Source organism: Opisthocomus hoazin, chromosome 22 (assembly GCF_030867145.1).
Source record: "Opisthocomus hoazin isolate bOpiHoa1 chromosome 22, bOpiHoa1.hap1, whole genome shotgun sequence".
Taxonomy (NCBI): Eukaryota; Metazoa; Chordata; class Aves; order Opisthocomiformes; family Opisthocomidae; genus Opisthocomus; species Opisthocomus hoazin.
Window position 1 is genome coordinate 11,913,354 of NC_134435.1, and position 13,248 is coordinate 11,926,601.

At 51.0% G+C, this 13,248-nt stretch overlaps 1 protein-coding gene across 1 annotated transcript in view; it reads right to left on the minus strand.

The window, feature by feature from the left end:
- STK10 (serine/threonine kinase 10) overlaps window positions 1–12,409 on the minus strand; it is a 51,449-nt gene extending 39,040 nt beyond the window's left edge. The window contains exon 1 of the mRNA XM_075441873.1: window positions 12,179–12,409. Within this exon, the coding sequence (XP_075297988.1) occupies window positions 12,179–12,334 (156 nt within the window). The 5' untranslated portion in view covers window positions 12,335–12,409. The remainder of the gene's footprint in view (window positions 1–12,178) is intronic.
- Window positions 12,410–13,248: the final 839 nt, after the last annotated feature.

Here is a 13,248-nt window from a genome sequence, read left to right on the forward strand (position 1 = left end):
ATCACAGGGAGAAAAAGGCTTTAAGAAAAGGAGATGCATCCTATTGTTTGTAGCATGAAAAAAAAAAAAAACGGAAGCAAGAAAATTTCAGAGTATAAGGGCTCTCTGACAATATCACAGGTGATAACCCAAATTACTAGAAGTCCCGAGCATATAGATAATCCAGCCAAAGTCACAGTACAGCGGTGCACCGTCACCAGCCCTGAACATCCTTACATTCCCCTTCCTCACCAGGACCCTCACCAGGGCAGTTTTCTGTAACACACGAGGAAAATGTAGGGATCATCTCCTTGGCAGGTAAAGCACCAAGAAGGGTGTGTTTTGATTTCCCAGAACTGGCCATTTTTCCTGGTGTTCCATATTAGCGAGCTCTTCAGATCACAGTAAGAAAAATACCTCATGTGCTCTCCCAGCTGACCGCTCCATTTTATCTAGTCCCTTTAACTAGCTTATTCCCCAAATAGCTAGAAAACCATCAAAACCTCTTTGTCCTAGTGGTTGGAAAACTTTTGCTGACTTTCCATCCTCATTTCCCAAAACAACACAGGATTGTAACCTCGGATTAGCAGCTTGCTGACCTCCTGCCCCCCAAACCCCCTTCCCCAAGCATCTCTCATTGCCTAGGAGAGCATGGGGGGCTGCTCTGCTCGTGGGTGCCACACACCAGCAAAGGGCTATTAACGCTGGACTGGAAACATTTGCAGGCATGTTTCTTACTGCCCCACTCCTCTTGTGCCCCCATCCTGCATGGGGAAAAGGCAGTTGACAGAAGGCTTGGCTAGAAGCAGGTACCTGTAAGCAGGCAGCATCAGGCGAGCCTCGGAGCTGCTCGCACACAGGACCGTGTCAGGATCATCCACCCAGCACTGTCCACTGGCTTCCCCCAAAACTGCCAGGGCAAGCTGGCATTTGCAATTGGAAATTTGCACAAACTGGTGCAAGAATTACAAGTTTGCAACAAAATGCCAAAAGGGTGTTTGCAAGACGGTTTGCACACAGAGCTTCGCTGTGGGATGTGTCACACGCTGGGAGAGGGGTGAGACAGGAGCTGTTGACTCAGGAGCTCCCTGCCACTCCCAGAAGTGCATGGACTCAGCCGACCAAGGGACAGAAGACATCCCTGTAGCTCACCAGCTCTGCTCCCCACTGACGAAGGAAGAGTCCCCATGGCATGATTCCAGTTCATTACCCATTTTCCTCCCATCACACCCACTCCAGGCTGCCTCTCCCTCAGGGCAGAATGTCCTGGGTCCATGGATGTTATCACCGGAGGAGCTGGGCGAGCACTGGTTACGACCTTTCTTTACCGCTCTGTAGTTTACATATTTGTGTTTGGAAAACCTACATGGGAGATTACAGGAGGATTAATTCCTAATGTAAACACTGCAAGCCCCACCAAACAGTTTTATATGGCTTAGGTGACAGCATAACTGTGTACCATGGAACAGGCTGGGGAGAGAGGGAAGGGGCAATGGGAAAACCATACAACAGAAGGAGGAAAAATAAGGGACCCCTGAGTCTCTGCTGGGTTTTGAAGACTTGATACATTCGCACAAGTTGGCATGGCCAGCTGTGTCTTTACCACAGGGGACAAACACATTTCCTTCTGGGCTCCCTGCCCAAACGCAAGACAGCAGCTCCTGCTGATTTCAGGAGAAATTAGGGTGTTTTTTCCTTGCTTAGGTTGGTTTGTTTCTTACCAAGTTGCCACCAGATGCCCAGAGGAGGGCATGCAGGGCAGGGGGAGATGTGAAGCAGAGCAAGTATAGGGAAAAGCACAGCGCTTCCAAATTGGAGTAAGAAGTGCCCCACTGTGTTTTCTCTGCACTTACAGCGTTGGGAGAGGTCCAGGGAGGGAAAGTAAGTATTTTGAGAAGAGGTGGGGCTTCCCTTGGAGGTCAGCCATTGCACGCTTCCCACCGGCGGGGTCCCGGCCGGCTCAGCCCTTCCAGGATTTTGGGGCCCTGCAAGCCCCTGAAAAAACCTAGGAGCAGCATGTGCCCCAGTCCCCCGTGGCACCATCTCCCACTGAGAGGTCTGAACCAACCTACCCTCACCCCCACGCCTCGGGGGAGCCACCCCAACAGCCACACTGCCAGCACTCATCCCCTCCCAGGCTTGCGAAGGCATCCAGGGGTGCTGGATGCTGAGCTAGAGGACATGGTTTTGCAAACCGGGTTGCAAACTGTGGGTGGGGGAGCAGCCGCAGCCCACATCTTCCCTGTGGCAGCCTGACCTCATTCATCCTTACTCCTACGACTAGCGGGTGAGCAACCCAGCAACCCCCAGGGATCGCTTCCTTGTAGATATGAGCCCGCGTACACACTGCCTGGCATTCAGTCCTCACAGGTGTCCTTAACAGAATTAGCTGCTGCCTTTCTCCACCACTTTGGACTGTACCAAATGAGAGTGTTTACCCAGCCATCTACATTTCCTCATCCATTCTTGCAGGGGATGCAGGGGATCGCCTGAGCTGTGCAAAGTGTGCTCCCACCCCTAAGAGACAAGCACTGCACTGTCCCACGTCCCCCCAGGCCAGCCAGCACAGAGAGGTCACACCACTCAGTCACACCAGCAGAAGCAAGACCACCATCTCTGAGGACAAGTAAGCTCAGGACATCATGAACTCATGACACAAGAACATCAGCTTTTGAAACAGCAAGCTCAAGCGGGTAGGGGTGCCACGGGGATGGTGTGCGCACGAACCCTGTACTTTCTGTGGCCCTGTGATAGTGTCACCGTTACAACTGAGTGCGCTCACGGTATTTCCCAGAAGGGACCAAAATGCCCCACAGCCCTGTGGGACGGCAGAAGCAGCTGAAGTAGGAAGGGGACCCGAGACCACAAGGTCAGCAGCAGATTTTGGAAAAATTCATGTCCTCTGGCACAGCCCACTGTAGTGCGGAGAGGAGGCTGGTTGCCCCACGTAGCTGCCTGTGAGAGGACCAACACTCATACAGCCTGGACAGCCCATCCCCTGCCGAGTTGTCCGTGGTCCCTCTGAGCCTGAACCCAGTTTGTAGTGTTTCTGCCGTACAAGACAGAGGGAGATGCACGCTGGCTTGTGTGGGCACTCCTGAGCTGAGATCAGCAAGTCACGTTTGCCATTGCAAGAGCTTTGGAAATCAAAGGAGCTTCTGTCCATTCCTCCACCTTCCCTTTCTCTCCATCTGCTTGTCCTCCAGCCCTGACACCAGGCTACAGCCACGTTCCCAGCAGCCTCCCTGGGAATGGCAGTTGCCTGCCATCAGGCAGACGGCTGCATCCCAGCCCCTCACAGCAGCCAGCCAGCTCCCAAAGCTGCTCACAGCAAGCCAGCTTCATACAGGCAGCATCAGATCTTGGCCAAGTACGTCAGGCAGTCTCTCTGTAATTTACATCTGGCAATTTCCTTCAGATTCTTTGCTGGTATTTTCCTGCATGTATTCATACAAACATGTTCTTCCAGAAAGGTTTGCTGGGATCCTTAATAGGCCAAATGCTCACATTGCCAGCCCTCAGAGCTGGTTTCAGACATCCTAGGCATGAGATGATGCTTTCGGGTTTAAAGCCCCGTCTTGATTTCTGCTTATATTTGTGCAACAGATCAAAATCCGCCCTGAGACATTAGCACAAAGCAAAGCACAGCCTGTTCTGACCTCAAAGAGCCAAGCTAGCAATTGGGAAAAAGGAACTGGCATCTCCAAGTCTGTAACCTGCAGGGCTGTACGATACCCCTCACAGCAAGGGGGGATACAGCGCCAGGCTGAGCAGAGGCAGCACCTGCTGCTCGCTCCCCAGGAGCTGCAGGAGGGGAGAAAAGGGCTGCCACCAGCCTCTCTGCAGCTTCACCTTGAGATTCACCGGGGGGTCGTGCTCTCATCTTGCAGCAAGGGGAATGAAAACTTCTCTCTTGGTAGGCATTTTGTTTGTCTTTAAATCCCAAAGAAGGGAAGAGACAATGATACAAAAGAAGGAAGAAAACCAAGAACTATCAAGAAAGACAGCCACATCATTTGAAATGAAATCCTGCAAAATACACCATTTGAACTACAAATCCCAAGTCTTCTGCAAACTCCAGACTAATTAAAGGGTTTCCAACCCAGCAAAAGTCCGTGTAGAGAATGCAGAGATGGGGAGAGAGCTTCTGTTCCCAGGTAAAACATTCCCAAATGTGCAGCCTTTGAGGAATTCATAGCTTTTCCCTTTTTTTCCAATGAAATCTGTGGACAGAAGTGAAAGAACCACCCAGATGGCGAGATCCCAAGAGCAGAAGCTGTTTGATGCCGGTCTATGGCCTATGGCTGGTCAGTCAAAAGCACGCATTCAGTTCCATCTTTTAGGTCTTCCACTCCTGGGCATTTTAATGCCATGGATAATTTGTCCCTGAAGTGCTAATTAGCACCAAAAAAATAGAGCAGACAACTGCCAGTATAGTGCCCAGTATGTGCTGCTGAACTATAGTTACGATTCATTACAGTCTTGGCATTTAAAACCTGAAAAGCCCTGATGCCCACTACCAGCCTTTGTGCAAATCAACGCACCAAGCAGACCACGGCTGACAGGTCTATGCAAAACAGGGACAGAACATGCATTCCACAAAAGAAAATGTATTAAACAGAAGTTATCCAGTAAACCAGTTCCAGGAAGCCACACCAGGTGCCAAGCTTCAGGAAACAAAGCAAAGGATCTTGCTGGAGCCCTCTGGAGCAAGACGAGCGCTGGACATGCTATTGCCAAACACTGGGAATACCAGGGAACAGGGGATGAGTAGGATTACTCCTAGAAGGCAGAGGTGTGGAGAAACTACTGCTTAGCTTGTGGATTTAAGTGGCGAGAGGTGCCTGTTCAGGTGACAGAAGAGGCTGTTTGGCCTCTGCCTGTGACTCACACTGTAAGCTATTGTGAAATCCAGATTGTGACAAATGCAGGAACTATTTTAAGCCTTTAAACAACACATTACCGGAAGGCTGGATTGTTTGGTCCTTCCTCAGACAGGACTGCTGCCGAAGGCACGGCCAGTTTCTAGCTGAGGCAGAGGAAAAACTTGCATGAACGCTCACTCCCTAGCAGAAAGAACAGCGCTAGCACCGAGACCGCCTCGATCGCCTCGTCTAGGCTTGCTCACCAGCGGGGCCAGTTGCCCACTGTATCTTCCCAAGCCAAGCAACAATCATTTTGCAGCTAGTCTGCAATAACATGCCACCACATCCTTGGTGTGAAATACTCTTCCCATCCTTTCAAAGCCTTCTCTCTGTGCCAGGACAGGTGATGCTTCAGATATTGCTCAGTCAGAGAACCAAAAGTAAAAAGCCTGGTGCTTTCAGTGGATGCTGTATTTGGGGGTTGGTAGTTCTGACGCTTCCCCTCCCCACGCAATGTATTCCCATTGTGTGTCTTTGTGTGCAAGCAACTGCTCGCTTAGATATTTCTCAGCGATTACGTAATGATTAATTGCCTTTCGATGAACTTTGCCTGGGCTATCTGCATCAAACAGACACAGGACTGATAGGCTTAAGTCAGTGCTCGTATTCTTGTCAAATAATTAATGGGAGCTGAAACAAGTTCCATGCCTGGTAAGCCCCCTAGAGCCACTTCAGTCTGTCACCATAAATGAAGTCTGTTTCAGGTTTTTTTTTTGAAATGCTGAATTCAGCCCTCAGTACCTCCTGGCAGAGCGGTTGGTGACAAACGGGTGCAGCGGTAAGGCTGGCACAGCCCCGGCCTCGCAGCCCCTGGCACATGCAGCAGCCCGTGTGGACATTCGTCCCTCGGGTGTTGGGTCAGGCAGGGCTCTGACCGCACGGGGCTGGACCAGCTCTGGCAGCTGTGGCAACACTTCTGCAAGGGCTAGGGGGAAGTGGAAGTGGCTTGTGAAACAAGTCAAAAAGCGTCAAAAAAAAAAAAACAAAAGCAGAAACGTCTTCCTCTGGTTTTACAAGCTAGAGGCAAGGGAAAGTAACATCACCAGAGAGCTCAAGCTATGGCCAAGCACTTGTTTTCTATGTAGATGTGCCAAAAAAAAAAAAAAAAAAAAGTGTGACCAAAGCATGGCATGTACACCTTTTCTTGCCTTACAAGCTCAACAACAGCCCAGCAGAAAGGGGTGAGAGATGACAAGCCCAAGCAGCAGTTCATTAGTCAAGGAGCAGAAAAGCTCCACACAAAGCTTCAGACCTTGCACCCAAACGCAGCAGCGGACAAGAGGCTGCTTTGCTGGTATGCCACACTATAACCCACCTGCAGAAACTGAGCTGACCTCATGGTCCTGGCACAAGCAAGAAATGCACAAAAACCCATGCAAAGCCTGAAGAAAGGAAAGATCTACACTGATCCAACATCTTCAGCCTACGTAAACCTAAAGCTTAGAAGCATGAAATCACTGGTACCCTGCAAGAGCAGTGCTCCAAGTGAAGAACTCCTGCCCTAGTCTTCACTCAGTCAATGCCACCACACTGAAAAAGAAATTAAAATGGGCGGGGGGAAAAGCACCATGCAACCACTTCTGAGTTTCCGAGCAACTTTCTGCAACAAATTTGGTACATAGAGAGCTTAAGCCTGAGCAGTGGGCTGAATGGCAGCTATGCCTGAGAGCCAGGTGGGCAGTGGTAGTACGCATGTCTGTGTCTCTCAACTCCTTCACTGTGCTAGAAAAGCATCAGATAAGTAAGGCCCTGGTAGAAGAATAAACGACGACTGGACCTTTGCTATCTGTGCAGCAGAAGCCTGCCCAGGGAGGACATGCCTGTGCTTGCCCACAATTGTCAAAAGGGAAATACAGGGCAGGCGGGAACTCAGCGACGTCAACAGATGTGAGTGCTGAGGTCCACCAACACTGGCTGGCTTTGCTGGAGCACAGCTTCCTCCACTGTCTCTCCCACCTGCTGAAATACCACACAAATATTTTGGTTGATTAAACAAGGACATGAGCACAGGTAGGTGTCAGGGAATTGCACAAGAAGGGAAAAATGTCAGGAAGGTTTCCATCTGTTGATGGGAAGAGCATTCTGTTTTGAATAGCAGATGTTTGGGGGGTGGAAGTGAGGTGCTTTTCTATAGCCAGAAGCCATAAGTCAGTTAATCCAAGCCCAGCAGTACTAGTGCCATTGCTCTGCTCTTTGCAAGGGGCACGCTGCCCTTCCAACCCGCAGCCCAGAGGCAGCACGCACAGACACTGGAGCAAAGCAGCCCTGGCAGCTGGGTGATGCTCAGACCCAGCTGCCAAACCGGCAGCACACGCCGAGCCCATGATTTGCAGTGCTTAACCTTGGCACTGCCACACGCGTGCCACCACTGCCCACCACCCTGAAGAGGCAAGGTTGTCAAATGTACCTATTACAGAATATTTTTTAAAGTGTCTTTGCTCTTCATAACTGGATTCCTTCTCACTCAGGATTTCAGGCTGAGTGAGGCTGGCAGATGGGAGCCCACCGAGGACCTCAACCGCATGGTGTGGCATCAAGGATGGGTTTGACCCAAGACCCATGAGAAGAACCCCAGACTTACAGACAGCAGCACACCAAGGATGAGTAAAAGAACCTTTCTTCCAATGAAAGGAGAATTTTCTAAGGAACAAAGATTGCCACCTGCCTGATGGCGAAAGGCTCAAAGCTTTCTCTTCCACACAGCTGCCCACAGCTCCTGCTGTCAGCAGCACTGCCAAGCTCTGGGCCATGACACCGAAGTCATTATCAAAATATTTAGGCCATGCAGAGCGACCTCTCTGTCCCACCACACAGATACAGCTGTGGCTCCGCAGAGTGCAGGACAAGCTTCCCTTGGACTTCAGCAGGGACTGAGCTTCACATGCTTCAGTGAGTTCAAAGTTCAACCAGATTTAATACTGTTGGGCCACTGCTCTATAAGTAAAGGAGTGGTGTCTTCCCATTCCTCTCCTCTCCCCAGCTAAGCCATTTTAAGAAAATAAAATCCTTCAGCTATTCTAAGGGACAAGGCCATGATTTGATCTTACAATTCGGTGGGGTTTTTTTGTGGCCATAGTTAAAACCAACTTAAGCTCCCTGCCCCTCCTTTTCCTTCCCCTCCCCCCAACCCATTTTTTTTTTAAGCTAACACAGCATCTCCGTGTCTCTCCATAACACCCTTTCCAGGAATTACATGTTGAATCCCCCATGAATCAAACTGACAAGACCCGAGCCCTAGTCACTTGAGCTAACTCGTGCAAAACCAGAGTGGTGGAGGCTTGGCTGGTGAGCAGAGACGGGCCTGCCAGTGACAGGGACTGTCTCGTGACTTCGAACAGGCCCATCGCTGTGAAAGCCAGGCTTGTAAGGCAGCTGCATAACATTTAACAATTAGTCCTTTATTACCCAAATTTCAAAACAGAGCATTTGTAATCTGTAGCATGAACCGCACTAATACCACCATAAGAGATCAGATAACCCAAATTCAGCTTTTTAAGCTTTGTCTAAAGAAGCAAGAACAACAAAATAAAAGGCTCGCTTATGACTCGCTGTGGTGTGGAGCTCCACGTTGTCTCTCCGGGAGCCGGCATGGAGAGCCGTTTGAAGGCGAGTTCAAGTGCACAAACCCCTCATCCGCCGTGCTGGGGGCTGCGGGCAGCACGGCAGCCCACGCTCCCCACCCTGCCAGGAGAAAGCCTTATCGGGGAGCCAGCGTCCCCATCAATGCTAGCTGGGAAGCGGAGATAGCATTTCACTAGATGCATGAGCGCAGCAAAACAATCCCACCATAAGAAAGGCAGCAAGTCCCAGGGCTTCTGCCAGCAGAGCCCACGCTTTTGTAAGCTCCAGTCCATCTGCTGCTAGCTCGTGAATTCTCAGTGCCCAGAAGAACCCTTGCATATCTGTTCCTGCTGACATTAATGCAACTACCTGCAGCTGTAAGTGCTGCACCAACTAATGGGTTTTGCAGGACTGAGAAGCGATTCAGCGGCTCCAAGCATTCAGCCCACGGCAGCCTGTGCAGCCGGCTGCGCCCTGAGCGTCTGCACAGCCCTGAGATCATCACAGCTTTGCTTCAGCAAGGCAGCTCGCGGGGGTGCCGCTACCACTTCTCCCTCCCTGAACACACAAACAGATGTCAACTGCGAACCAGTAAAGCCACAGCCATCTATTCTATGAATTATATCTTAGGTATTTTTGAAGAAAAATAACCTGGCTGTTTTTAAGGCCGTTCGGAAAGGGTCCAAGTTAAGAACTTGTATTTTTACCGGCCCACAACCCTAGAGGTGCTACAGACTTCCCAGGCCAGCACACCCCGATTGCAGCTCCCAGGTGTGGGCCTAATGACTGATTTAAGATCAACAATTTAATGAGCTTTGGATGAGGTGGGTAACAAAGTGTATTTGGCATGCAGTGCATCGCTATCTACAGGCTGCTATCGCTTCCTTATCATACCCACCGCACTTACCAAAACAAGACGTCAATAGAATGAGAGCTCGAAAGAAACAGTTTCTCCCCACCCCCTTCCTATTTTTCAGCTTCATTACCCTCTGAAATGAGTTTCACTGTTTCCTCATACAATCAGGTCCTCTTTTGTCGAAAAAAAGTCTTTGTATAAAAACAGGGAAATCCCAGTAGTTTCCACTGGCCGCAGGTTTCTTAAGGTCTGCTGTATACATTTCAGGCTCCGTTACAGATTTGATACTCTTTAATTAATATATATTTTAATCAAGCCTGTCCTACTTTTGTAAACACTGTGTCAAACCAGTTCAAGTTTGCTCAGCTGAGTGCATGGGAAGTCCAAGACACAGCTCCCTGGCAGTGTCCTGCAGGGCAGCAACAATCCCCAATAAAACTATTACCCAGCTAAGCCCTCCCTCCAAACCTGGTCTCATAAAAACAAAACCTACTAAAACAAGCATATTTATTCTTTTATATACATCTAAATTTCTCCCAAGTTAGACTACTCAGTGTACAAATGCTGCCCTTTTGCACTGCTCAGGGATGACAGGCTCTTTGGAGCGAGTACAACATATGGCGGGTAGGGCAGGACGCAGGCACAGTGGGATTGTGTCACCTCCCCATGCTTCCGCGTGTGGAAAAGGAGCGGAAGACAGGCAGGAACTTCATTCAAACATCCTGAAACGCTCATGGCCATACAAACACTCTGACTTGCTTTAAATGACGATTTTTGTGTGCAGGGCAAATTGACTTCAGAATTACTTCAAGAGAATGATTGAAATTGTTTATTGCATCTTGGCCACCTACGTCCTCCTTGCGTGCAAGCAGGCTGGTTTGTTTGTTTGGGGCTTTTTTGGCAGCCAAGCAGAACAAGAGGACAAGCCCCTTCTTTCACATCTCCATCCCATCTGCTCACCACCCAGGGTAGTGCTCCAGATTTAGAAAGACAAAGGAAGTCAATATGCAAGTTAAATCTTAGCATGGCAGGAAACGATGTCTCTGCAATAACACTACTGGCTATTATCTAAAATAAGGCTTTAAAGTACATGGCACACAAATAATTTGGGATTCTTAAACAAACAAACAAAATCTTACACAAGAACTCTTCAAAAACCAGCCATGTCCATTTGCCAACCAGGATGGAGAACAGGCAGAGAAGAGATCAAAGATGATGAGTAATTAAAACTTTACTAAGAAGAATAAAATAGCCCTTTGATTTCTGCCACAATGTTACCCCCACCCCCGATCAACCATGTTAAAACATCTCCAAAGCAGACAGTTCCCAAATGTACTAGTTATAGACAGAGTGAACTTTTTGTTATAAACACGTGGTCTTCACTGCGTCATTTACTGTAATTCACATTCTCATTTGGGTCAAAATAGGCATCAAAGGAGATGAAAGTGGTTGAAGATGAGAAGATGTTACCAGCTGACAGGCTGATATCCTTAGCCTATAGTACATAAAGTTACTCCAGTAATTTTATTTTTGGTGTGAGGATGGAGTCAATAGCAGAGGCATTCAGATATGGCAACGGACTTCAAAACCAAACCAGCCACTTCACTCCCAGAATAAAGCCACTTTATAGCCACTTTGGATATGTTGCAAGTTTGAAACAGAAAGTATTTACACCAGTTATTCTTCTAAGCTTCCATTTATCTCAGAAGCCTGTTAACTTATTTTACAATGTTTACTTTGTTCCTGTCATAGCATGAGAAACGTAACCAAATAATTCTCCAGGACAAGAGTGACAACGCACACCACCAAGCAATCTGGTAACAAAAGCTCTGATTACTACTGGTGCTACCTTTGGAAGGATAAATATATCGGGGAGTTAAATATGACTTCTAGGAACTGCATTTTATTTGAAGATAATCACCAAGTCTTCGCCAAAGACTTTCACTCAATGGATACTCAGGGCCCAGTTTTTTAGAGAGTTTCTATCAAATAACATGATAGAGACAACAAATAAATACAACAAATTGCAGGACACTGTGGTAAAACACCTCAATCCTGACCTGCTAGCACTCTTCCTGGCCTTCTCTGTAATTGCTGCTTATTTCTCAATTCTGAAAAGGCAACACCTTCTTAAATGATCTAACAAGACCATCAAAACCCAGCTGCCCAACAGCTCATTCGCACGCACAGTTCCAGATCCTGTATGTGTGGCAGGTCTCCCAGGGAGGCTGGATCCGCAGCGTGCTCCCCCAGCCAGCCCCAACCCAACGCCTCCTCTCTCAGCTCTCACACAGAGTATTTCCGAGCTGGTACCAGCATCAACGCTGCCACTTGGAGTGCGAAGTACGGTGAGTATCTGGCCTTTGAAACCCCCTTCCTTTAGCGTAAAGGTTAAAGGCTCGTCGCGCTGGACGTGTCCCTGCTCTCAAGGAGCTGGGCTCCTCTGCTCGCTCCGAGTTTCCTGCCGGCGAGGACCGCAGGAATACCAACAATGTCACCCCGGAGGCTTGCAAAACTTGGAGGCAGCCCCGAGATCGCCGACTTCCAAGAAACCTCCCTCCATTCATTGCACCGGCAGGCTTGGCAAGGAACACCTCGTCGCCTGACCAAGGGATCGCTCTGAAAGCGGGCGACTTCGGGGGAAAAGCAGAAAAAGAAACAGCTTCGCTCCGTCCTTGGCCCTGCCCCGAGCCCCGCTGCCCTCGACCCCCACCCCTCTCCCTCCCCGCGGCAGCAGCTAACGGGATGCGCGGGGCCAGCCCCAGCTCCCGCAAGGGTGTCCCGTCCCCCCCCCCCCGCAGCCGGCTCCCAGGTTCGCTCAGCAAGCGGGGAGCCAGCAGGCGAGCCCCGCACCCACCTTGTAGACCTTGCCGAAGGCGCCGTCGCCCAGCTCCCCCACCACCTCCCACACGTCGGCGGGGTCCAGGTCGCGGCGGACGTGCTCGTACTCCTTGGACCGCCGCTTCTCGAAGGTGGAGAGGCGCAGGATGCGGCGGAAGTTGGCGAAGGCCATGGCGGAGCGGTGCGGGGAGCTGAGCGGTGCGGAGCCCTGCCCCGGGGGAGGACGGAGCCGCCGCGCCCCCGGGGAACAACGGGGCGGGGCCGCCGCCAGCCGCGCACGTGGAGCCGCCGCCGCTCCACCTGCCGGGCGGGCCCCGCCCCCCGCCCCGCCCCGCGCGCGCAGGGCCCGCAGAGGCGGGGGCCCGGAAGGAAAGGCGCGGGCCGCAGCCCCACGTGTGGAAACGGAGCCCCGAACTGCCCCGGCAGCGCGGGGCCCGCTCCTCCTTCCCCCCGCCCACCCCACGCGAAAACAGCCCAGCACAAATGCTTTAAAACACCTCCCGGTAGCAAGAACTGGCGCGCGGGGGCGCCGCGGGCACCCGCCGCGAGTTTGTTTCAGGGAAGATGTGACCGAACCGGTGCCAACCGCGAAGGGTCCCGTCCGCTGGCTGGGGGAGCTCCGCGTCCCCGAACAGGCGGCGCGGAAGCAGCGTGCGGTGAGGACACCTAGGGGCAACAGCCAGCGGTGCAGCCCGCCCGGCAGCCGCAGCTCGGTGGGGGCCGGCGGCAGGACAAGGGGCAGCAGACACAAACCGAAGCAGGGGAAGTTCCGTCTGAACACGAGGAAGAACTTCTTCCCTCTGAGGGTGACGGAGCCCTGGCCCAGGCTGCCCAGGGAGGTTGTGGAGTCTCCTTCTCTGGAGATACAGCACAGGTTTTTGAGTCTCCATTGTTGGAGATACTCAAAATCCAAAGGGGCATGGCTGTGAACAACTTGCTGTAGGTGGTGACCCTGGTTTGTGCAGGGGTTTGGACTAGGTGATCTCTAGAGGTCCCTTCCCACTTCACAGAATCCCAGCATCCCAGCATAGTAGGGGTTGGAAGGGACCTCTGTGGGTCATCCAGTCCAACCCCCCTGCCGAAGCA